Source organism: Gobio gobio (assembly GCF_949357685.1).
Source record: "Gobio gobio genome assembly, chromosome: 12".
Lineage (NCBI taxonomy): Eukaryota > Metazoa > Chordata > Actinopteri > Cypriniformes > Gobionidae > Gobio > Gobio gobio.
In genome coordinates, this window is record NC_137105.1 from 30,421,928 (window position 1) to 30,446,892 (window position 24,965).

Below are 24,965 nucleotides of genomic sequence, written 5' to 3' on the forward strand. Positions count from 1 at the left end.
GAGTAGGGCTGGACCAGAATATTCGAATATTCGAATATTCGTTCGATGGGTTGGTATTCGATTTTCAAATGTGTGATTCGAATATTCGTTGTTGTTGTTTTTTCGTGAACACCTGGCATCCCGCTCAAAACGGCTCTCATTCGCGCTTGCATATGTTTACACTATAAAATCACTATAAAATACAATACTTTTTTTCAATGATCTTATAGCCAAGCCATTTTTAATAGCCTCGTTATACTTAATAAATATATTTTCTTCTTCTTAGTGTTCCCTGCAGTAGAGCGCACAACTGCACAAGCTTATATGGCAGAAGCCTTGCTGAGCTTGCATTTTGGGTTAAACTGCGTTCGTTTGACATTGTGGAAAATAGAATAATATAATCAAAATGTATTATCCTTTTTATACGTTAGGGATGTGACGGTGAAAACATGTTCCCTCAGTGTTTCCCTCAATGCTGTGCTTGTGCGCTGAGCGGCTGAACGCATGCAGCCCTGCGCCGCGTTTACTTTCGGTTTGCCAATTCAGGGGCGGGTTGCTTGAATTGTGGGTTCATTAGCTATTATTCTATAATGTTAAACATAGCAACAAAACAGTACAATGACAACCTCCCTTAAGTAGGCGCTTTTACATCGCTTTAAAACCAAATATTCCGCGATCATCTTGTAATTTAGCTCCTCGCTCTCGTGTAGAATATGATCTGACTGCTGCTGCTGATGTGCTGAGACGGCCGTTAGTTTGGCTCAAGTGGCACGTTCAGTTTTTTAATTGTAGTTAGTCTTAGACCCTAGCCCGGCCGTGTCAAACAGCTTACCAAAACTATCGGCCCGAGTCCCGTGATTTTTTATTTTTTTATTTTTATTTTTATCCTCCCTATTAGGCCTACACATCGTTGCTGCCATTAAAATAGTTCAGTTTTGTTTTTAATGTCAAAGTAGTTATATTTTGTTTCGTTTCTTTATTAAGTTAATTTAGAAAAATGTTTAAAGCATTTTTTTGTTTGTTAAATTAAAGTTTTAGTTGTTTTAAAGTAATGACCAAGCGGCCAGCAGCTGACAGTGAGTTAACCGCATGTTTGATCAATTTAGCCTCTCAAATCAACACTGGACTTGTCTTACTTGTAATGAAATCCATAGATATAAGACACTTCAAGCATCACAATGTTGGTTTAAACATTAAGCCTACTATCACCACCACCACCACCACCACAGTAAAAAGGCATTTTTGACAAGCTAAGGCTGATGCTGCTCGCAACGGCGCAAATGAAACAAATAAAATGAAGTGACGTGACGTGTTTTTTTAATTAATTAATTTTTTATTTAATTTGTTTTTTTTTATTTTAGTGCCATATAGAACCTTTTTTTTTTGAGTAAACATTCCTCCCTATTACACATTGTTGCAGACATTAAAATAGTTCAGTTTTGTTTTTAATGTCAAAGTAGTTATATTTCGTTTCGTTTCTTTATTAAGTTAATTTAGAAAAATGTTTAAAGCATTTTTTTGATTGTTAAATTAAAGTTTTCTTTTTTTTAAGTAACGACCAAGGGTTAGGGTTAGGGTGGAGGGTTACTGAGTTAACAACACATGTTTGATCCATTTATCCTCTTCAACACTTAACTTGTCTTGCTTTATAATACGTTTTTTTTTTAGGAAAAAGCCCGCGTTTGAGGTATGACGTGAAAATTGTCACTATTCACTATTCACTATTCATTGCCCGTTCGCGGAGCATATAAGCCCTGTCCGCGTGAGGCGCGCCGCTTCTCCTGATTCCAGCCTTTATTAGAGAGAAGGATATGTTCAGCTCCTTCCCTCCGAAGCTTCGAATATTCAATGTTGCTTACTACAGAAGCTTCGAAGCTCAAAAAATGGTATTCGGAACAGCCCTAGAAATGAGGATCATACCATTTTGGCAATATGGGGGTGCGTAATGTCTAATTTCACACAGAACTACTGGTTTTGTATGGTTATATTAAAGGGGTGGTAAAACACATTGTTTTGAAGGCTTGATTGTGTTTGTGGGGTGCACTGTAACATGTGTTAATGCTTCGTTTTTAAAAAAAAAAATCATTATTCTTCATATATTTGACCTTTATTCTACACTGCTCTGTCCCTCCTTGTAAAACGGTCTGATGCTTTCCGGGTTGTATGAAGCCAGTCCCTCAAAAATACGCAATGGGCTCAGATTGGTTAGCTGGCCCAGTGTGTTGTGATTCGCTAACCGCCTAGTGTACGTTTGTCGGAAACGTCACACCCCTTACCTTACCAGTAGACTGTGCTTTGGTCAGTATTAGAAACGATGGCGTCAATAAAACCACACCAATCTGAGCCCGAATCAGACCCAGAACATTTTAGTGAAGATGATCGAGCAGAACCTGTTCAGTCCTAATGAGTAAAGACTGCGGATCTATAGTGATCGCTACTGAATGGCACTGTTACTTTTGTATTTTTAGAACGATTATAGCCAAATATCTGTCGCAAGAACTATTAACCCAAAACACTAAGCACTGGCTTTACTATAGTAGCCAAATCACACACAGAACCATGTTTAGCATGCCTGTAGATAAATAATACATAAAAGCTCTAATCAAAGAATCATTTACACTAATGCCAAGTTCGCTGTTGAGATTTTAACGTTAGTGTTTGTAACATTAGGTGTTCGTCGGATAACGTTAAGTATGAATAAGCATTTAACAGACTGGTTTGCAGAACAGTGTTGTCATCTGTTTACTTCCTCGCTACAACCTATTACAGGAAAACACATCGATGAAAAATAAATCAGACTTACAGGTTGTGGCCCGTAAACAGCTTCTGTTTGTAAATCCAGCTTTCAGGACAAGCCGTTGTGCATATCCTGCATTGAACTCGCGAACATTGTGAAAGTTTTCCTCCGTGAAATGTGCTGCGGGAGGGAGCCCGGCGCGCGTCGTGCATTCACACACTGGCAGTGTTTGTCTTATGCAGCTGACGTTGTGCAAATCCGGTGTTGAACTCGCGAACATTGTGAAAGTTTCCCTCCGTGAGATGTGCTGCGAGAGCCCCGCACGTGCCTGTTCCCTTCTGTCTCATACACACGTGCATATAACATGTTGTATGTTAAACGCTCTGCAACGCACCCCTGTCCCTATGAAGGCTGAACAAAGCAAGTACCCCAGACCTGCAATCCGGATGAATATAACAGCGTTTCCTCGGCATCGCGGCAACAACACTCCAGCCTAACTATACCACAACAGTGCCGCGATACAAAATGGCCTCACCCCCCATATTTAATATTCTCGGAGGAGGGGTTTATGTAAATATTGAGCCTGGTGATGTCACCAACCCTGGAGGAATGTGTGTAGTCGCCTGCTGGCCGTTTGCTGTAGTTCTTAGAAATGGATTTCTTTAAAAGCAAATATCTCCCTTTGCTTTAAACTTTGAACGTTGTAACTTTGCAGATGTTGTTTATGCTAAAGCAGCAACATTACACGCTAGCTTAAGTTAGAATAGTGAAATCGTGGTTTACCACCCCTTTAAGTTATATACAGCCTTTAATTATGATAATGCTGTAAAAAAAAAGTGAAAAGAAAGAAGCGTTCAATAAATATTTTTAACGTGTGTGTGTGAATACATCTAACCACCCCTGTGACAGATTTAAGTTTCACTTTGATCCGTGACAGACGAGGCGCATCTTGGCGGCAGGGATTACTTAATGTCTGGAATTAGAAACTCTAAAGTGTGGATGCACTTTGAAATAGTAAAAGATGATCCAAAAAAAGTAAAATGCAAGTTGTGCCAACAGCCCATGTCCTAGGCTACCACTCATCAACAACAAACATGGCTTTCCACTTAAAACGGGCAAGTTTAAGAGCGCACTGCTGCCGGCCAACGTTAACAAGTTGGTTTTCCCCGCACACAATTCGAAAAGACTCAAACGCACACAAGCAGAGTGAAAGAATGGATTTTTTTCGATCGGGTAGGGTACAAGTGTTTTCAAAAATTTCAGTCGTTTCTAATTTTAATTTGCTGTGAACATGTTTAGCTAAAAAAAACTGCCAGTTTAGCGTTTATTGTTGTTGCGGCAGTTAAAAAGAGAAATTTCACAATTCTGGCTTAACTTTCGTTGTTTTAATAATTTATTGATGTTTATTTTATTAATTGGTCACTCAGGGTTACTTAATTTAACAGTGGCTTGTGTTTTTTTATATGTGAAGTTCAGATGCTTAAGATGCACTGAGTGAATGCTCTCCGCATATAGTATACGTTCATAAAATACTTTCACTTCAAACCCACTAAATCCCAGCCTCAGCCCATTCAGAAGTACCGGTACTTGGGTAGAAACCTATACATAGAAACCTGTCAAAAATGCTTATTTTAAAGAAAGATGTCAGACGGACTTAGAGGCTTTTGCATCTGAAGTCTTCATATGTTCCCCTGCACTTTGGCATTTTGCACACATTTATTATGCTCCCAGTGACTTGATTTCGTTTTTATCTATTTTTTTATTATTAGTAATGTATATTATGTTCTAATTTAACTCTGTAAATTAATGCTTTTTATTGTTTTTCGTTGTCTCGATGTTGCGCTGCAGCTGCACTGAAAGCATGCTGGCACAGCAATTTTGCCAATTTAATTGAATTTCGCAAAATGTGAAATGCAAATCCTGTCTGCAGTCAGTGTGTTCTTTTCCTCTCTAGGCAGGTATTTTGTTTAGGTTTATTTATCAAAATGTTCGTTTATATATTTGTGTGATGTTCTGTATTTCGATCGCGGCTTTAAAATGTTATGAGAAAACGTTTTACGAATGTTTATCCACCACATTACCTTTTATTTAAACCTAAATAAGAAAGCCATTGTCAGTTCGTCTGTCAGTTGGCAGGCAGTTTTGGTCGCTTTATTAAAAGTTGTTGCTGTGTGGAATTTGTAAAATAAAATAAAAATAGTTTTACCCTCCTGCTGACTGTCGTGCCCCTCCCAGTCCCAACCCATTCACACACACATAGATGATTCGACTATCGGTCGACTATAGAAAGATTCGACAATTCTGATTCGAATGTGTAAATCATTAGTCGGGGACACCCCTAATGAGAACTCACAAGCAGCTGATACCGAACGTACAGCGGTTCTCGAATCCGAACTGAGAACCGTTTTCTTTCGGACAGGTTTGATCTTTCGGGCACGTTCGATACTGAGAACCGATGAGCTGAACATGCGTGCCATTTGTTCAGAGGGACGAAATGCAGGTTTCAAGTGTATACAATTACAATCACATAATTGCTGTCTTATCTTATCACTGTATTATTTTAAAGTTTGGAAACACAATGAATGGATTATAAAACAGTCAAACTAAACATTTATTTGTTTTATCAATAATGCATGATATTTTCAGGAATTTCTAAATAAGTTTATATACATTTTAAAATGTATTAATTAAGACATTCAGGTTGCAGCAGTTCTCAGCTCAGCATGCGCGCACACACACATCAGTTCTTGAGTCAGGAACGGGTTGCAGCGGTTCTCCAATCACCAGTACAGAATCGAGAACTGTTTCTTTCGGACACGTTCGATACTGAGAAGAACCGATGAGCTGAGATACTGAGCATGCGTGATAGCACCGTATGAACCGAAATGTTTCTCTCGGACAACTGATGCTGTGCTGATAATATGAGCACGGGTGAACCGAGGACTTGTGTAAGTTTATGTCAATGTTTAATCTGTGTAAAACGTCCGACAGTGGCTGTATTGAGTGCTTTTGCAAAACGTAAATGTAAGAACTTATCCAAGATGATGATGACGTTAATAATAATAATAATTATTATTATACTAAGTTATGATTACAAATTACTTTGTATGAATGCGTTTGAATGTATTTTCATCCGCCGGGATGATAGAATTGACGTCATTATGTGAGGACTTAAAGGAACCGGTAAACTTCAAAATTGAAACGAACTGTCCGAGAGAACCGGTTCACGGAAAAAAAACCGAACTTCCCATCACTATCAGTTACATCAAATTTGAGTTATGATGTTCCCAATTTTAAGTAAGCAGATCTATCAAGTTTTGAGCTTGTAGTACTCATGCATGTTAATTGATCTTAACTTGAAGTACTGAGTTAGCTAACATATACATTTTGATAGCAATTAACATAAAATATTTAGTTAATTAACTTTTTTATTTTTAGTTCTTGCAAATCAAATGAGTTATTACTTCACTGTAAACCCTAATAAATTGTCAGAACTCAAAGTTAGATTTTTTTTAAGTTAAGAAATATTTTGCTGGCTATAACAAACTAATTCAGAAAATGCCAACTGGTTAATTTGCTAACATGTTAACAATAGCATGGTTTAGCACTTACTGAATGAGTACAGCAACTTAAAACATGTAACTTACCTGCTCTCAAACCAAGCACCATGCGCCACTTGTCGCCATGATGATAACTCTTCAAAAACCCACATTGACAGAAACTCTCTAAATTCTAAATGAGCATAAAAAAATATTAATCACTACTAAATCTGAAAACAAAATAAACATTATATAACCCTTAATTTTAGCATTTACTCTCCCTTTCGAGTGCCATGGGCAAAGCATGCTGGGAAATAAAAAATGCCAGCCCAGTTTCAGTTAAACTTAAATGTCCCATGGCATGGATTTTTTTAAAATTATTTTATGTTTCCTGAGGTGTACTTATATTGTTAGTATGATTTTTACATCATGAAATGTCATAATATAGAAATAAAAGGCATTTTTTCTATTCGGATATTAACCCTCTGGCTTGAATGCTCTGTTTCAAGGGGCGTGTCTGCTGTGAGACTTCAGTGAAAACGCCCACTGTTGTGATTGGCTGACATCTTTGTATTTGAAATGAGTATTAGATTACGTGGCGGAGGGGGCGTGGTTTAGCGAGGCACCGTCTGACTCTGCAAGCACTGCTAGTCCAGAGATAGACGGACTGGGCACTCGTGGACCAAAAAGACGAGAGCTGGAGAAAGATTGCTGAGAAAAGTTATTGTACTGAGTTGTTGAGAGCGCAGTGAGCGCTAGTTTATTTTGTTTGTATCTGAGAGTGCTGAATAAACATGAGTCCCACTGATGCCGACCCTGTCGTCGTCCTCCTTATTCTACGAACTTTGTAACGTGGAACCCCTCTCGAATACTTTTACTACGTTTTTTTTTTTAATCATTACAATTGTCGAGCTTTATTTTTCCTATCACATGAAAGGCTGCAGTGATCAGCATTAAGTACACAGACAGTCTGTTGATCGCGTGAATGCAGTGATCTCGTCATTGCAGCGCGTTTTCTCTCACAAAATGCTTTGACCACAACTAACAGCAAACACGACATCGATATGAATACAGTAAGAGCTTTGTCCAGCATAACAGCGTCATTCATTACAACGGTAGTTTGGACAAGTGTGCAGATACACTCGCGACATGTGATTCACAGCTCCAAACATTATCAATATTTTTCCTATTTAAAACTTGACTCTTCTACAGTTACATCGTGTGCTAAGACAAACTGAAAATGAAAAGTTGCGATTTTCTATACCTATATGGCTAGGAACTACTTTCTCATTCCTGCGGATCTTCGCGGCAGTACCATGGCTGCCGCAGCGCAATGATATTACAGTGCCTGAAAGTAGCCCCCAGCTAGGTAACTTTCAATGTGACCGGCACTAAGTTCATGTAGTTGCAGAGAAAGTTTCAGGCTTGCAGCCGACAAATTGTGTTGTGGATTTACCTGTGTGATTAGCCATGGTTCTGTGTGTTGTAAAGGGCTGTGATAGTAAGTCGAAGGTGTATACTACCACCATGTTTCAAAGAATACCAACGAATCATTGAGCCGCTGCAGCCGTGGTACGGCCGCGAAGATCCGCGACTATTACGAAGGAATGAGAACGTAGTTCCTAGCCATATAGGTGTAGAAAATCGCAACTTTTCATTTTCAGTTTGTCTTAGCACACGATGTAACTGTAGAAGAGTCAAGTTTTAAATAGGAAAAATATTGAAAGTGACTTTGGTCATTTTTTTAATGAGATGCTAATGGACTGTTTAGAATCAATGATGTTTGCTAAGCTAAGCTCAAAGTGCTACCGCCAGAAACAAAGATCAGCTGAATGGATTCAAAAACGGTAAAACTCAACTATTTAACTCTAGGGGACTTGTAAAATGAGCCTATTTTCAAAAAAAGTGGAGTGTTCCTTTAAATGATCCTTATTTAGCGTCTAATCAGAATTTAAATAACAGATTTGTTTCATGCTACTAACAGAGAAAGAAAGTCTGTGTGAACTTCAGTGATTTCTGATGTGTACCTAATCATTCATTACAGATCAGGCATTAATGAACACTGTTACTCACTGTTTGTGGCGGTGCTGTCGAATCCATACAGGGAGTGCAGAATTATTAGGCACGTTGATTTTCTGATCATATTTTTTTTCCAGGCACATTTGACCAATTCCAAACCACAGTAATCCTAATAACTACTATTGATTTAGTATTTAATAATGTATAAGTGATATATAATTGTTCATGAAGGCTGGAAATGAAAAACACCTTATATTCAGGTGTGCAGAATTATTAGGCATGTTTTCTTTTACAGATAAATTGAGCCAAAAAAGAGATTTAACTCAGACTGAAAAGTCAAAAAGTATTAAATGCCCATGAGAAGGATGCAATACTAATGCAATACTAGACATTGCAGTTAAGGCGTGACCATTGGACAGTGAAATGCTCGTTGGGTCAGCAGGGTCAGACAAAAACAGGTGGTGAAGAAAAGACACCTGTTAACTGCAAAAGAATTAAGAATTAAGGTGAAGAATTAAGGGTGAAACCATCAGGAACCCTTTAGTCTCCAGTGCCACCATTTTCCAAAGCTGCAACCTACCTGGAGTCTCCAGAAGTGCAAGGTGTCAGGATCTCAGAGACTTCAGTTAGCTAAAGAATCCTAAAAAATGACCCCCACTAGATAAGAATCACAAGCTGAAGTGTTGTAAAATACACGAAGAAGGTTTTTTTATAGGCTTTATGGACAGATAGGTTGAGAATGACTCTTGAAGGACCAGCACCACATCCTCTAGTACCACTGTTTGAAGAATTCATCTTCCAGAATCTGGCAGTACGTTTTGGGAGTTCATTTTTAGTCCATCTCTGCAAAATGGACTTCAGGACGGACTAAAATGAACTCCCAAAACGTACTGCCAGATTCTGGAAGATGAATTCTTCAAACAGTGGTACTAGAGGATGTGGTGCTGGTCCTTCAAGAGTCATTCTCAACCTATAAAACCTATAAAGCCTATAAAAAAGCAGGCTTCATGTATTTTACAACACTTCAGCTTATGATTCTTATTTAGTGGGGGTAATTTTTTAGGATTCTTTACCTAACTGAAGTCTCGGAGATCCTGACACCTTGCACTTCTGGAGACTCCAGGTAGGGTGGAGCTTAGGTAGGGTAAAAGTCTGTTTGTAAAGCCTGTGCTGACATCGCGACTGATAAACTGAATCCATTTTCTCCAAATTCTCTGGGCGGGCAAAGCAGAGGAAGGGGAGGTAACCTTTCCCCTGTATGACGACATACAGGGAAGATTCCAGATCAGCTAGTCTGAGCTCTCATTTTCTCAAAGGCAGAGCAGGACACCCAGAATTCGGTTTACACCTATCAACATTTCTAGCCACTTGGGGACCATATACAGGCTAGGGGAACTTATATTAATGTTAAAAAACCTCATAAAATTAAATTTTCATGACATGGGACCTTTTAAGTTGGTCTAAATTAAAGGAAATTAGTTCACACAACTCAAAACAATGAAACAGTTCAGCTTACTTGAAATATGTCAGTGCTGTTAACTGAAAAGAAAATTCTAAATACTCATAAGAGTTCATTTAACTGAACTAATTTGGTTAATTGAAGTTTGTCCTACTCAAACCAATTAAGTATTTTGAGCATTAGGGTTTACAGTGTATAGTCAACTGCTTTCCAGCAGTGCTTAAATACAAAATAAATGCACAAAAGTGAAACGCCTTTTTACCATATAACAGCACAGCACCCCTGTACAACTATTTAAAATAATGTGGGCATCAGGAACAAAATTTCTAGAAGAAACATGAAATTGCTTAATAAAATTAGATTTTAATTAGTCATAAACCGATAGATTGGCAATAAATCATCCCATATTTGGCCATTTTTAGATGATCAGTATTGGCTAATAACTGCTTGCTTAGCTGATTTTAGTATTATTTAGTTTTATAGAATTAGTATTAGATTTCCTATTTATCAGTTCCAGAATATACTAACAGCCTTATAAATTAACAATGCACAATTTATGTGTCAAATATATATTTTAAAATTTTCATAATATATTCTGTAATGCAAAAAAGTCCAATTTCAGCATGAATGAGTCTCAACTGCTTTAATAAGTTGCATTAGCCTATATCACAAACAAATCAGCCATATGTCAGCCATTTGTAGGTTGACTTTGGTACAGATCTGTCTGTTTGAATAACCAATGGCTGATGAAGGAAGTGTTTGTTATACCCTTTTTGAACCAGTCATTATTTTGCAGTGCTTTTTTGGTGATGCAAATGCCTACCAACACCTTGACAACTATATTCACAATGGATCACCTTATTACACAACTTAAGTATTAATACATTTTAATAACAGTTATAATGTTATTACATAGCAGATTGACTGTAAATCTTTTTGTTACAGCCAAAAGGCAGGACCATTAAAAAGAAGTCTTGACAGTTTTGCATGGTCATGAGCATACGGGCAGTCTGTATTTGTGGGGCTTAATTGCTGTGGCCCCTTCATATCTCATGTATTTACTACTGCTGGGATTTACTAGCAACACCGCATGACACTCACAGCCAGTTTTTCCATTCCCTCTCTTCCAGCTGCCCATTCCTGGCATCAAACCTGACTCCTGCCATTCCGGCCATCGGAGGAGTGCTGTTCGTCTTCGTGATGGGAATGCTCCTCCGGGCGAGCTTCAGCGACCCGGGCGTCCTGCCCAGGGCCACACCAGAGGAAGCAGCAGACATCGAAAGGCAGATAGGTGGGAGGAAATGCCAAGATGATCGCTCTTCCTGTCTGTCTTTGCCTGTTCTGTTCTTTTCACATGGAGCTGAATTTGCAGGCTCCAGTTTGCAGGTCTGTGGAATGCTCTACTGAGGCTTCTCTCAGTAAATGGAGACAGAAGACATTTGATGTTATTATTCTATCTTCTCGTTTGATATGAATAATTCATACTCTCTCTCAGGTTTGCTGTCAGCACACCCAGAGTAATATAAAATCTGCTGAAATATTCATCCCTGGCAAAGATTCATGGTCCCTCAAAGTATTTGTTCATGTTATTCAGTCTGATAGTTTAATCAGTCACAAGTTAATGGTTGTTCATAAGTTGCTTTGGGTATTATTAAAGGGTCAGCAAGGACCAGAGTTAACAGTACTTTTTTACTATATTCAGAATTGTACAGTGAAATCACTGCAGGCCAAGCCATTTTATGCCATAACACAACAAATTACTGGAGATTTTTCACAGTGCGCAGATTGATTTAATTTGCTTGCATATGAAATGCTGGTTATAATTGAATGGAGTCACTGCTATAATGACTTTGCTGGTCTCTCATTGAGACAGAATTTAGTGGACCCCAGTGGTGAGAAATTGAAATCACTGGGGCTGAGCCAGGAAGTGCACTTTAGCTCAGGTTTGCCATCTCGGGATATGGAGTTATGTGTCCCTGCTGTTCGTATGAATAATATAGTAGCAAGTAAACACTGCTGTGAGCCCCAGCGGCGCTGTGTGCTGCTTAGAAGATGCATGGCGTGTTGAGGGTCACATAAGATGTGACCCCATTAAGGCAATAGTTTACTCAAAAATGAAATTTCTCACCCTTAAAACCCATGCAACGTTTCCTCTATGGAACACAATTGGGAAGTTTTGAAGAATGTCTGTCAAGCTACAAAATGATAATAAAAGCACTATAAAAGCACTTTATATACTTGATAGCACACATGATAGCTTTGTGTGAGGGACAGACGGGAACTTAAGTTTAAGGAATTAACTTCTTCCTCTCCACCAAAGCTCTGATAAATACTAGCTGACACCACTGATGCCAAATTCCATTGGTTCTTGTATATCTTGTGACATCATTGACATCAATTTTAAAGGGGTGGTAAAACACATTTGTTCGAAGGCTTGATTGTGTTTGTGGGGTGCACTGTAAAAAATGTTTTGCTTCGTTCAAACATTTTTTCATTATTTTTCATATATTTTACCTTTTATTCTACACTGCTCTGTCCCTCCTTGTAAAAATGGTCTGATGGTTTCCGGGTTGTATGAAGCCAGTCCCTCAAAAATACGCAATGGGCTCAGATTGGTAAGCTGGCCCAGTGTGTTGTGATTCGCTAACCGCCTAGTGCACGTTTGTCGGAAACGTCACGCCCCTTACCTTTACCGGTAGACTGTGCTTTGGGTAGTATTAGAAACAATGGCGTCAATAAAACCATACCAATTTGAGCCTGAATCAGACCCAGACAATTTTAGTGAAGATGATCGAGCAGAACCTGTTCAGTCCTCAAGAGTAAAGACTGCGGATCTATAGTGATCGGTACTGAATGGCACTGTTATTTTTGTATTTTTAGAACGATTATAGCGAAATATCTGTCGCAAGAACTATTAACCCAAAACGAACACTAAACATTGGCTTTACTAGTAGCCAAATCAAACACAGAACCATGTTAAGCATGCATGTAGATAAACAATACATAAAAGCTCTAATCAAAGAATAATTTACACTAATGCCAAGTTCGCTGTTGAGATTTTAAAAAAAGTTTGTAACGTTAGGTGTTTGTCGGATAACGTTAAGTATGAATGAGCGTTGTCATCTGTTTACTCCCTTGCTACAACGTACAATTAACAATACGAACTATTACAGGAAAACCCATAGACGAAAAATAAATCATACTTACAGGTTGTGGCCCGTAAACAGCTTCTTTTTTTAAATCCATCTTTCAGGACTAGCCGTTGTGTGAATCCTTCATTGAACTTCATTGCAAATACAGACGAATATTGTCCATTATGTCACATTTTCTGGTCTTCTCCTCCGACCCGTCTGTCTCGTGCTTTGATTTATGATGGGCAGCATATATCTGCTGCAAATGCGACCTGTTCCCCTCTGTCTCATACACACATGTATATAACATGTTGTATGTTAAACGCACTGCAACGCACCCCCGTCCCTAGGAAGGCTGAACAAAGTGGATGAAATATCCGGATGAAAATAACAGCGTTCGTCGGCATTGCGGCAACAACACTTCAGCCTACTGCTAAATATACCACAACAACGCTTCCCCGCGGCGATACAAAATGGCCTCGCCCCCCCTTATTTAATATTCTCGGAGGAGGGGTTTATGTAAATATTGGGGCTGGTGATGTCGGAGACCCTGGAGGAATGTCTGGTAGTCCCTACCGGCCGTTTGCTGTAGTCCTTAGAAATTGATTTCTTTAAAAGCAAATATCTCCCTTTGCTTTAAACTTTGAACGTTGTAACTTTGCAGATGTTGTTTATGCTCAAACAGCAACATTACACACTAGCTAAAGTTAGAAAAGTGAAATCGTGGTTTACCACCCCTTTAATGTTTTGAAAGAAGTCTCCTATGCTAACCATGGCTGCATTTATTTAATTAAATGTACAGTAAAAACAGTAATACTGTGAAATATCATTACAATTTAAAATAACTTTTCTATTTTAATATATTGTTAAATGTAATTTATTCCTGTGATGCTTATTCCTTCAGTGTCACATGATCCTTCAGAAATCATTCAAATATGATGATGATTTGCTGCTCTAGAAGCATTACTTGTTATAATATCAATATTTTTAATATGTTTTTGAAAACTATAAAAACGGTAACACTTTAGAATAATGGTCCGTCATTAATAGGTAACTATGCAGGAAGTAATGCAGGACTAATGAGTAGTACTACATTAACACTTCAGCTACTACTATTAACTAATATAGAAACAAGCTTAACTAATCAGTAAGTAATATCGAATTTAGGAGATAGTATCATCAATAACTATTAACTAACTGACAAATTATAAAGAACATTATTGTGTGTCTGAGAGTAATCATCTTTTTTACTCTGAATAAATTCATGAAATGAATCACTAGTTACTCAAGGGTTACCTAGTCAGTTTTTTCACTTTAAAATAATGGTCTAGATCACTAGTAGTCCTTGAAGAGTGTTTAGGTATTGAGTAATTATTGATGCATTTTATGACTTTGTTGAGAGTAAAGAAGGACAATCTTCAAGAACTACTAGTGATCTGGACCATTTATTTTAAACTTTTTCACTTTAAAATGATGGTCCAGGTCACTAGTAGTTCCTGCGTAGTGACTAGGTAACACTTGAGTAATTAGTGATGCATTTTATGACCACATTGAGAGTAAAAAAAGACAATTTCTCACATCTCAGACACGCTAATGTGATTAGTAATTCATTAGTAATTCTTTATAATTTGTCATCGTTACCTATTAGTTCTTAGTGATGCCAATCCCATTCAATAATTATTGATTACCTAATAAGGAACTATCTTAGTCCTAAATTTGATATTACTTACTGATTAGTTAAGCTTGTTTCTATATTAGTTAATAGTAGTAGCAAGTGTTAATGTAATACTACTCATTAGTCCTGCATTACTTCCTGCATAGTAACCTATTAATGATGGAACATTATTCTAAAGTGTTACCATAAAAATTATAGGATTTTTCAGCACAACATTTAAATTATTTGAAATGGATTTCTTTTGTAATGAGGTAAAAGTCTTGAATTTTTTTTTTTTTTTTGCAATTTAAGGACTCCCTGCTGAATACATGATTTAAAAAAAATTATAAATTGACCCCAACCTTTATGATAGTGTATTGAGAGCTTAAGTGCAGGGAAAGATTTTGAGTGAATAACAGTATAAATTTCAGACATTTTCTCACACAAATATAATTTAGTGTGTGTGTAATATTAGTTTCAGTTTTAAATAAGTACGTTTTAAATAAAAGGGTCTTCATTTTAGGGTAAATTATTGCTGTTTTCCAGGAATTTACCAGATTCAGCATCTGTTACATGCTGTCAATTACCACGGACAATAATTTTCATTCGCCCTTCATTTTCTAAAAATATTAATGTACAGTAATGCTTGCATGTTTGATGTCTGTGGAGCAAGACAAAATAACCTATGGATGCATGTAAAAAAAGCATTACACATATTTACATTAAATAATGTGTTTTAGACAACTCATCCAGCATTTAAACCCTTCGAACACCCTTTTCCCCATAGACTTAGTAGTAGTAATCAGCAGCATGACACAGAAGTTGAGTTCCTGGAACATTCCTTTATACTGATGTACCATAGAGGACATCCTCATCTTTTTTGGATTTTCTGCCAGAATGGATCTCTGAATCGGTCTCGGGTCTGTTCTGGTTTCACAGATGCGACCAACGGCCCAAGCGGCCCAGGCTATAGACCGCCACCCAGAACTAGAGAGGTGGTAATTAACGGTCAAACAGTCAAGCTCAAATACTGTTTTACCTGCAAGATCTTCCGACCGCCGCGTGCCTCACACTGCAGCCTGTGTGACAACTGCGTGGGTAAGCGTGTGTGTGTGTGTGTGTGTGTGTGTGTGTGTACTGTGTGTGTGTACTGTGTGTGTGTACTGTGTGTGTGTACTGTGTGTGTGTACTGTGCGTGTGTACTGTGCGTGTGTGCAAATATGTTTATATAATAGTCAGCATCATGCAAAGAAGAAGTGCTAACATTGTGCATTTCTCCTCAGAGAGATTCGATCATCACTGCCCGTGGGTGGGCAACTGTGTGGGGAGAAGGAACTATCGCTTCTTCTACCTGTTCATCCTCTCACTCTCCTTCCTCACCATCTTTATCTTCGCCTTTGTCATCACGCACGTAATACTGAGTAAGAGTTATGACCGCCTACTTTCTTATATAACTTCACACCTCAGTCCCAAAACACATGACAGATCTTATCTTACCTTATTCTTTTAACAGTGCTGGCAGAACAAACCAGTGACTTAGCAGGCGCTACATATATAGAACGTTTTAGGGGTTTCCATCATGGGATCATTTTATCGATTCAGTTTAACTCTTTTCCGGCCATTGACGGAATTTTCTGGCTTTCTGTGTTTTCACTGTTATACGGTAGGGGGTGCTATGACATCTTTTAGAGTACTGAATTTCCTGATGTGTGAAGAAGATGCAGAAACAAGCAATATCATTTGTAATTATATGCATATGTTAAACATTAAACCGCATATACATCAAAACTGCCTAAAGTTACTGAATGACATTTGAAGCTGTGGGGGTGTTGATGGACTCGAGCTACTCCGTCTATGTTTTGATCATCATTCTGAATCCGATCTGGATGCAGTCTTTGACAAAAATGCGATTTTCTCAGCTTTTTGCTAAACATTTTGCTGAAAAGCACTGGCGATGGCTGGCAATAAAAAAAAACTGCTGGCAGGGAAATAGTTAAACAGCTCATAAACATACTTTATCACTAGAATACATGCTTCAACCCTCTACAATGCGAGTAAGTCTTCACTCTGGGCGACTTAATATTGTCTATCATTAGCCATTGGCTAATAAATTCTTAGATTTTACTCTCCAGTGTTAGAGGCTAAGTATAAGTTAGGCAAAGATATATTTTCACTCGCTGAACAATCTGACTGAGCACTTGAGAGTTTCGCTTTCTGTCAAGCGATCTGTACTGTTTCAATTCTTCAACTTAATGGATGCGAGCGTACCTGTATTTGACGTACTGTAAACTCTAGTGTGAAGGCAGTGGCACACGACTTGCCGTCACATTACTGAGAGCGCTAGCTGTGTTTTTCACACACACACTCACACACACGTAGCCTGGTCTCACCAGACTCTCGTACATTTCAGTACCGAAGGAAAATGAAAATTGAGCGGAAGTACGTAGGAGGGCGGAGCCAGGCTAACACACACGCAGAGAGAGAGAGAAAGAGAGAGTCTTGCATACCACGCAGAATCGATGCGCTACATGTAAACAATATTCTTTGTTGCATTTTCCTGTCAAAATAAGAGTTAATTTGGAATTATTCAGCTTTTAAGAACAAGCTGAAAAATATACTGTTTTCTCCAGTAGTGGGCGGAACTAATGCGCAAACGGCAATCTCATTGGCTGGCTGTCATCTATTATCGTCCCTGTTTTGATTTCAGCAAATCAGTTCGACTGAACGCTGACAACATGATTAATATTCATGAACCCAGCTGCTCATCAAACCTTAGTGCATTGTATATTATTATTAGTAGTAGAGTTAGTAGTTGTATTATTATCTCTATTACTATCTTTTAATAATTATTTCTATTATCTATTTTTTTATAGAAATGCTAAATGACCAACAATATCTTAAGCACCAGTCCTAAGTTCAGTTAAAGAATTAGTTCACTTCAAAATGAAAATGTCCTGCTATTTTACTCATTTTACTTACTTACTACTTCAGTCGAAAAGAAATTAAAAAAATTTTAGGAAAATATTCCAGGATTTTTATCCACATCATAGACTTCAATGACAACCAAAATGTTGAAGGTCCAAATCAATGCAGTTTCAAAGGGCTTTGAAAGGCTTCAGAGGCGTAGGGCAATACACTCACCTAAAGGATTATTAAGAACACCTGTTCAATTTCTCATTTCTGCAATTATCTAATCAACCAATCGCATGGCAGTTGCTTCAATGCATTTAGGGGTGTGGTCCTGGTCAAGACAATCTCCTGAACCCCAAACTGAATGTTAGAATGGGAAAGAAAGGTGATTTAAGCAATTTTGAGCGTGGCATGGTTGTTGGTGCCAGACGGGCCGGTCTGAGTATTTCACAATCTGCTCAGTTACTGGGATTTTCACGCACAACCATTTCTAGGGTTTACAAAGAATGGTGAGAAAAGGGAAAAACATCCAGTATGCGGCAGTCCTGTGGGCGAAAATGCCTTGTTGATGCTAGAGGTCAGAGGAGAATAGGCCGACTCATTCAAGCTGATAGGAGAGCAACTTTGACTGAAATAACCACTCGTTACAACTGAGGTATGCAGCAAAGCATTTGTGAAGCCACAACACGCACAACCTTGAGGCGGATGGGCTACAACAGCAGAAGACCCCACCGGGTACCACTCATGGACAGTTGAAGAAAAATGTTGCTTGGTCCATTCAGATGGTAGAGTAAACAGAATGAGAACATGGATCCATCATTCCTTGTTACCACTGTGTAGGCTGGTGGTGGTGGTGTAATGGTGTGGGGGATGTTTTCTTGGCACACTTTAGGCCCCTTAGTGCCAATTGGGCATGGTTTAAATGCCACGGCCTACCTGAGCATTGTTTCTGACCATGTCCATCCCTTTATGACCACCATGTACCCATTCTCTGATGGCTACTTCCAGCAGGATAATGCACCATATCACAAAGCTTGAATCATTTCAAATTGGTTTCTTGAACATGACAATGAGTTCACTGTACTAAAATGGCCCCCACAGTCACCAAATCTCAACCCAATAGAGCATCTTGGAATGTGGTGGAACGGGAGCTTCGTGCCCTGGATGTGCATCCCACAAATCTCCATCAACTGCAAGATGCTATCCTATCAATATGGGCCAACATTTCTAAAGAATGCTTTCAGCACCTTGTTGAATCAATGCCATCAGTTATGAAGGTGAATGGGGGTAAAACACAGTATTAGTATGGTGTTCCTAATAATCTTTTAGGTGAGTGTATATACTATATAGCAAATCTTAACGCCTTGATTGCTAAATTGTCAAAAATGTAAACTATAGCAGTAATGTATAAAAGGTTGGATATATAGTACTTTACCTGCATACAGTATTCTCACATAAACCAATATATATAATATACAAATCTCATCTATGTGATTGTTTAAATCGTCGCAAAATATAAAATGTATTAACCACAACTCTGTATATATACATTTGGATGCAAATTGTATCCAACTTAATCTGCATACATACATCACATTCAAGTCAAAGGAAATATACTATATGGCAAATCTCAACTTTTTTTTTCCGCAAAATGTAACTATATCATCGCCCAGCTCTTTATATTCAGTTGGAAATACAATTATGTCTCCGCTTGTGTACAGTATGCTTGCGTAGGGCGATTATATATACTATAAAGCAAATCTCAAGTATTTAGTTTGTAGATATGTATTGTAGTTGAATAAATAACTCAATTAATAACTATACATTATGTGTGTAATTGTGAATTATGAAATCTGTGAGGTTGTGTTCAATTTCTAAATACTGTGACAAGCCTAAATACTTTTTGGTGATTAGTATATGGTTATGTTTTTAAGTTAAAATTTGATTAAATCACTTTTTTTTTTTTTTACTGCGACTAAGCAGAATGAAGCTCATTAAATAATGATGATTTCCCAATAAATGAGTGGCAAAAAACTTGAGAGGGCAGAAGCTTGTGTACCAGTCATATTCAAAACATCTCAGAATCTTACTTTTGGTGAGTATTTGCACTAAAATGCCCCTAGTACTGGTGCTTCATCACTGTTATGTATATGGTAAAGCTTACCACTATCGATCGCCTCCTCATCTCGGCTGTTGACTGGCAGGAGGAAACCATGAGCCTGCTGACAAAGCAGTTTCCTTCCTGGGCGAAGTGATGGAGAGGCTGTAAGCCTGAGCTCAGCTCTGTTTACTGCACAGAATTGATCAATCAGGCCATGAGGGCAGGGGCACTGTAGTGACAAATGGCTCCTGTAAGATGTTTATTGGACAGGGCACACTCAGTGCGGCTTTATTTACCCGCGAATCTCTCCTCAGATGCCCTCTGGAAACCATTAGCATTAAACACAGTGGCTGACTTTGAAGTCCAGGAGGTGATTGCATTGGGAGTGTCAGGACAGTGGCTTAGGGATTGTTTTAGTCTCTCTGGTGCACCAGTGATGATATCAAATTGGAATATCACGATACTTTGAAATTAACGTGGTACTACATGAGGATTTTCATATACTTACAGATATTACTTATTCATATACTTATCCATATACTCCAAGGTAATTCAGAAAACATGGTATCATGTACTTTCTAAGTACATGTACATTACTAAGTTCTTTCTGGCCTTGATAGTCCTGGATAATACAATTACAGAGATATTGTTTGTTTATTGATGTATTTAACCAGGGACAATACACATTAATACATGGAAAAAAATTTTTTTTGCTATTTGATATTACATTTGCAGTTATTTACCATATACATTTTAAATGTATTAAATTACAACATCATTACAAATGTATATTTAAATACAAGTTTTAAAAAAAGAATACCATAAATTCTTGTAAGCACTTCTCCTTTTCCTGTGGAGTTTTTTTTTGTGCATCTTCAGATGCAGAGCTGCTTGCAAAGTTACAAAAATTGTTACGTGAGAGTGAAACCTGAATGCTGAACACTGAGGGATGGGGCAGGGCGGCATATATTTTCGGCCTTATATCTCTTTCGGACAAAAAACCAAAATGCCATTTTTGGCCGATCATTTTCGACAGCCGAAATATTGGAGCATCCCAAAAAATTTCAATAATATTATAACTTTATATACTATAATCACTGGCTTCCGGTAACAGCCATATGTGAATCGAGTTCCGGCGGAAGAGTGACCTCTGACCGGACGCATGACGTATTGATGAACGTGGAGACGCAGAGTATAGAGCAAAACAAAACATGAATTAAGTCTAAAATGAGAATTTTTAAAGAAAATGTCAGGATTTCGTTATAAAAGAGGAGATTGAGTTTGTCCTATTTGTTTGAACCAAGAGAGGCGTGTACTCTCACCTACGTTTACGCTACTCCTACATCCTTCGTCATATGTCGGGTCAGAGGTTACTCTTTTGCCGGAACTAGGACAGCCGTTACGGGAAGCTAGTGAATATAGTTTATTAAGTTATAAATATGGATATTTTTCTTGCAAAAATGCATCGCTTCAGTTTATTAACCCCCTGAAGCCGTATGATGTATGGATGCTTTTTTTGGGGCTTCAAAATCTAAGTTACCATTCACTCACATTAAAAAGCTTAGAAAAAGAAGCAGGATATTTTTTTATATAACTTCCGATTGTGTTTGGCTGAAAGAAGTAAGTCATATACACCTAGGATGGCTTGATGGTGAGTTAATTATGGAATAATTTGCATTTTTGGGTGAACTAACCCTTTAAGTAATGAATTCTTTGCCATATTAATTAGTGATATTTGCTAATGCATGCCGCATGGTATTCCATAAAACTAGGATTTAGAGTGTCTGCAGACATCTGTAAGACAGCTGCTGGTTAATTTCTTATTCCAGTGACTCTTTGCTCAATATGCCGCCTGCTTTTTCATTCGAGACTTGTTTCATGTTCCTGTGACAGCTTTTCTTTGTTACATAACCAGTGCTTTTTCCTGCAGGATCCAACAGGACTGGCTTTCTTAGTGCTCTCAAAGACAGCCCTGCCAGATATCCTTTCACTAAAGTGTGTGTGTGGGAAGAGGCTGTGCAATAGGAGTCTATTTCTGGTTTCCACACCTCTAGAACACAATTGCAGAAAAGCAGCCCACACTGACTTTCTCTACATCTTCATTGCTATGCGTCTATGGAAAGAAATATGTTATTAAATATGGTCTGTGGAAAGACTTGCATATCAGAGATTGGCTTGGGAAGGAAAACAGCAAGACAAAGATCTTCTCTCTGTCTGCGCAAATATGCAGAACAGTGATTTGTATTAGCGAGGGGACGTCGTCTCGTTGTCGTGTTCATTAGTGAGACTGCTTCCTGCTCACGGTCAATTATTAGCTTGTCATGCATCATTTATTGCTTCATGATAGACTCACTCTCATAAGCAAGAATGTCAACACATGCTAGTGCTAGCAAAAACAACCTTTGCTGGGTACAACTGCAAATTGTTATCTTAATCAGTATTTTTGATCGGTAAAATATCTAAATATAGTTGTGAGGCAAAGCATTCTTTTCAGGAATATATTTTGAATTAAGTTTCTTTGTTTCCTTGTTTTAAGCATAAATTTTGTTAGATTTATTCTACTAGCTTATTTTTATTTTGTGCTAATCAATTTAATTATGTTGGCTTGAGAAATTTGTTTTGATTTTTTTGTTATTTTTATTTCTAATGCAGAAAAAAATATATCTCCACAAAGCATATTAAGCAGATAATAATATAAATATTTATTGAGCACCAATCAGCATATTAGAATGATTTCTGAAGGTGACACTGAAGACTGGAATAATGATGCTGAAATTTCAGCTTTAAATCACTGCAATGAATTGGATTATAAAATATATTGAAATAGAAAACAGTTGTTTTAAAGGTGCTGTATGTACATTTCTGACTGTACTAAAGCATAAAAATACCACAATATGTTTGCAGATATTTAGGAAACAAGCTGAGTTTACATACTAATTTCTCAGAAAAACAATGCTATTCTGCTTTGAAGTGCTTCTGTGTCGGAATATGCATTTTTTTTTTTTTTTTTTTTGGGTCCGTGTGATTCTGCTCGTTGCAATTTACCCAATAGTATTTCGACACCACGGGTTGCCAGTTGGCGGAAAACACAGAGTATTGCTGTCATGAAAGCCACAGCAAACAAACTGGGCCGGAGATCGCAGATTCTACTCGACCTAAAGCCTTATGCTGCTTTCACACCAAACGCGAATAGAGCGTCAAAATCGCGTCTAGTTTCACGCGCGAACATTTTGAATGCATTCGCGTGTCCGCGGAGAATTGGATGTGCATAGAAATCGAGCGCTGGAAGTGAAATTGACGCGCGTTCAAGGCACTCCAGGAGAAATATGTCATAAAACACCACTCTGCCTCTTTTCATTTTCATTAAAAATATATATTAAGCATTAATAGCCACACAAATGTGGTCCAGGCAACTCCTACATTATCTTCACTGCATGTATATTTAAATATCCTTAAAATATAAAGTTATGAAACTTCTCTTTGCCCTCAGTCAAAACGATTTGGCAGACAACAAATTATAGATTCATGAGAGCAAAGATCGGCCGTTAGATCTACACAAGATGCACCACTACAGGACATCAGAGCCAGCGGCTAACGTCAGAAGGACTGGCCGAGGAAAGGCTGCCCTCGCCGGGGTTATGAGCAGTGATTGCCCGGTGATCGCCTGGATCTCACAACTTTTTTTTTTTAAATAGACGCTCTCTTTACAAATAAACCACAGATTTGAGCTTTAAACAACTACATTCTCACCTGAAAAAGTCTTAAAACTACATTTTGTGACACAATAGTAGTATTTTTAAATTATGCAGGGTTTCTCATCACGTCACTTTACCACGTGACCGCAGCAAGCAGGCTCCTGATTGGTTAACGCGGCGCGAATTGACGGCAAAGTTAAAAATGTTTAACTCTGGCGTCAGACGCGAATTCGCTTCAAATGTGTGAATGCATAAAAAGCACCATTCGCGTGTAACGCGCGTATCGCGCAAGACGCTCAATTTGCGCGAATGAGGCGGATTCGCGTCCTTAACGCCGCGCGAAACACACCTTCCGCACCGCGGGATCTCCAGACGCACGTCAACGCGCCTTTCCATTGACTTAACATTGAAATCACTCGCGCCAGACGCTCTATTCGCGTTTGGTGTGAACGCAGCATTAGCATCCATATAAAAATCTCTATGAACGGAAGCACATTAAAACACAGATAAATCAACTCATCAACTTAGACACTGTAAGACTCTTCGACTTTCATTGTCAACTGAATCTCTTTCCTGTTGCGTGTCCTCAAACTGGCAACTCGAATCTGAGGAGGAGGAGGAGAAGGGGGGCGGGGGGCAAACAATATTTTGAATTTGGACTGCAGTACCCATTTCAACCACTAGCTGTCATTCTTACACACAGCGCCTTTAAATAGTAATAATATTTCACAATGTTACATTTTTTTACTGTCTTTTCGATCAAATAAATGCAGCCATGGTAAGCATAAGAATATGAATGTTTCAGAAACATACAAAATCTTACAGAATGCAAACATTTGAATGGTAGTGTAAATTAAGCTCATCACAGATGCGCTTTATTGTGGAAAGCAGGTGCTTAACAGAATTTATTTCTATAAAACTTTTGTGTGCCATGATCAATAGAAATTCATCAAATGACCTAGAAAAGAGCTATACCCTGGCATCTGTCCAGAAGTGCGGTGTAGTCAAGCGCACTTTCAGCATTTTAAAGATGTAATTCAGGTGTCTGGAATAGCAGTGGTGGAGTCTTTTCTTTTTCATTTCTAAAGCTGTCAGCACAGTGGTTGTTGTAATACATGTATAGATTTCTGTTTTCCTTGACGGCTTTACTGTTCTGGAAGTGGTGGTGTGCTTTTTCTCCGTCTGGTCCATTGTGGGACTGTCAGGGTTTCATACCTACCTGATCAGCTCCAATCAGACTACCAACGAAGATGTGAGTACCTCTCTTTCACTCTTTATGCTTTATCTCCAATATTCATTAACTAATCAAACATGCTGCTGTGATAATAGTCCATTACCAGTCGTGCAAACAGGGTCCAAAATTAACACCTGCCAAGCCTGCAAATGCAAGTCAAATTACCTTTGGCGGAATGTAAGTGACATGAGAAATTTAAAGGGGTAATGACATGATCTGGGACACCATTAAAATAAACCATCCACTTCTTTCTGACGCTGGGATCCTTCTGAAGTCTGGACAGAAATGAGCAAACAAGCTGTTTAAACCGGACGCGCCAAAGCGAACGTTCTTTCACTCTTCCATTTGTCCTGTTGTCGACAGACTCAAGCACGTGGAGTATTTCAGGAACTGAACGCATATTTGTATACTGTATCCAGTGATCATAATTGGGCTTTATTTGATTTTGATGCAAAGTTCACATTCAGTGTAGGCAAATTTCAGCCGTTAAGTGACTGAATGCCTGTG

At 38.3% G+C, this 24,965-nt stretch overlaps 1 protein-coding gene across 2 annotated transcripts in view; it reads left to right on the forward strand.

Moving 5' to 3' along the window:
* zdhhc14 (zDHHC palmitoyltransferase 14) overlaps positions 1 to 24,965 on the forward strand; it is a 42,472-nt gene that overhangs the window by 8,295 nt on the left and 9,212 nt on the right. For both annotated transcript variants that reach the window (XM_079831563.1, XM_079831562.1), the window contains exons 2-6: positions 10,864 to 11,024; positions 15,458 to 15,616; positions 15,802 to 15,939; positions 21,460 to 21,508; positions 24,374 to 24,476. In XM_079831563.1, coding sequence (XP_079687689.1) covers positions 10,864 to 11,024; positions 15,458 to 15,616; positions 15,802 to 15,939; positions 21,460 to 21,508; positions 24,374 to 24,476 — 610 coding nt within the window. The remainder of the gene's footprint in view (positions 1 to 10,863; positions 11,025 to 15,457; positions 15,617 to 15,801; positions 15,940 to 21,459; positions 21,509 to 24,373; positions 24,477 to 24,965) is intronic.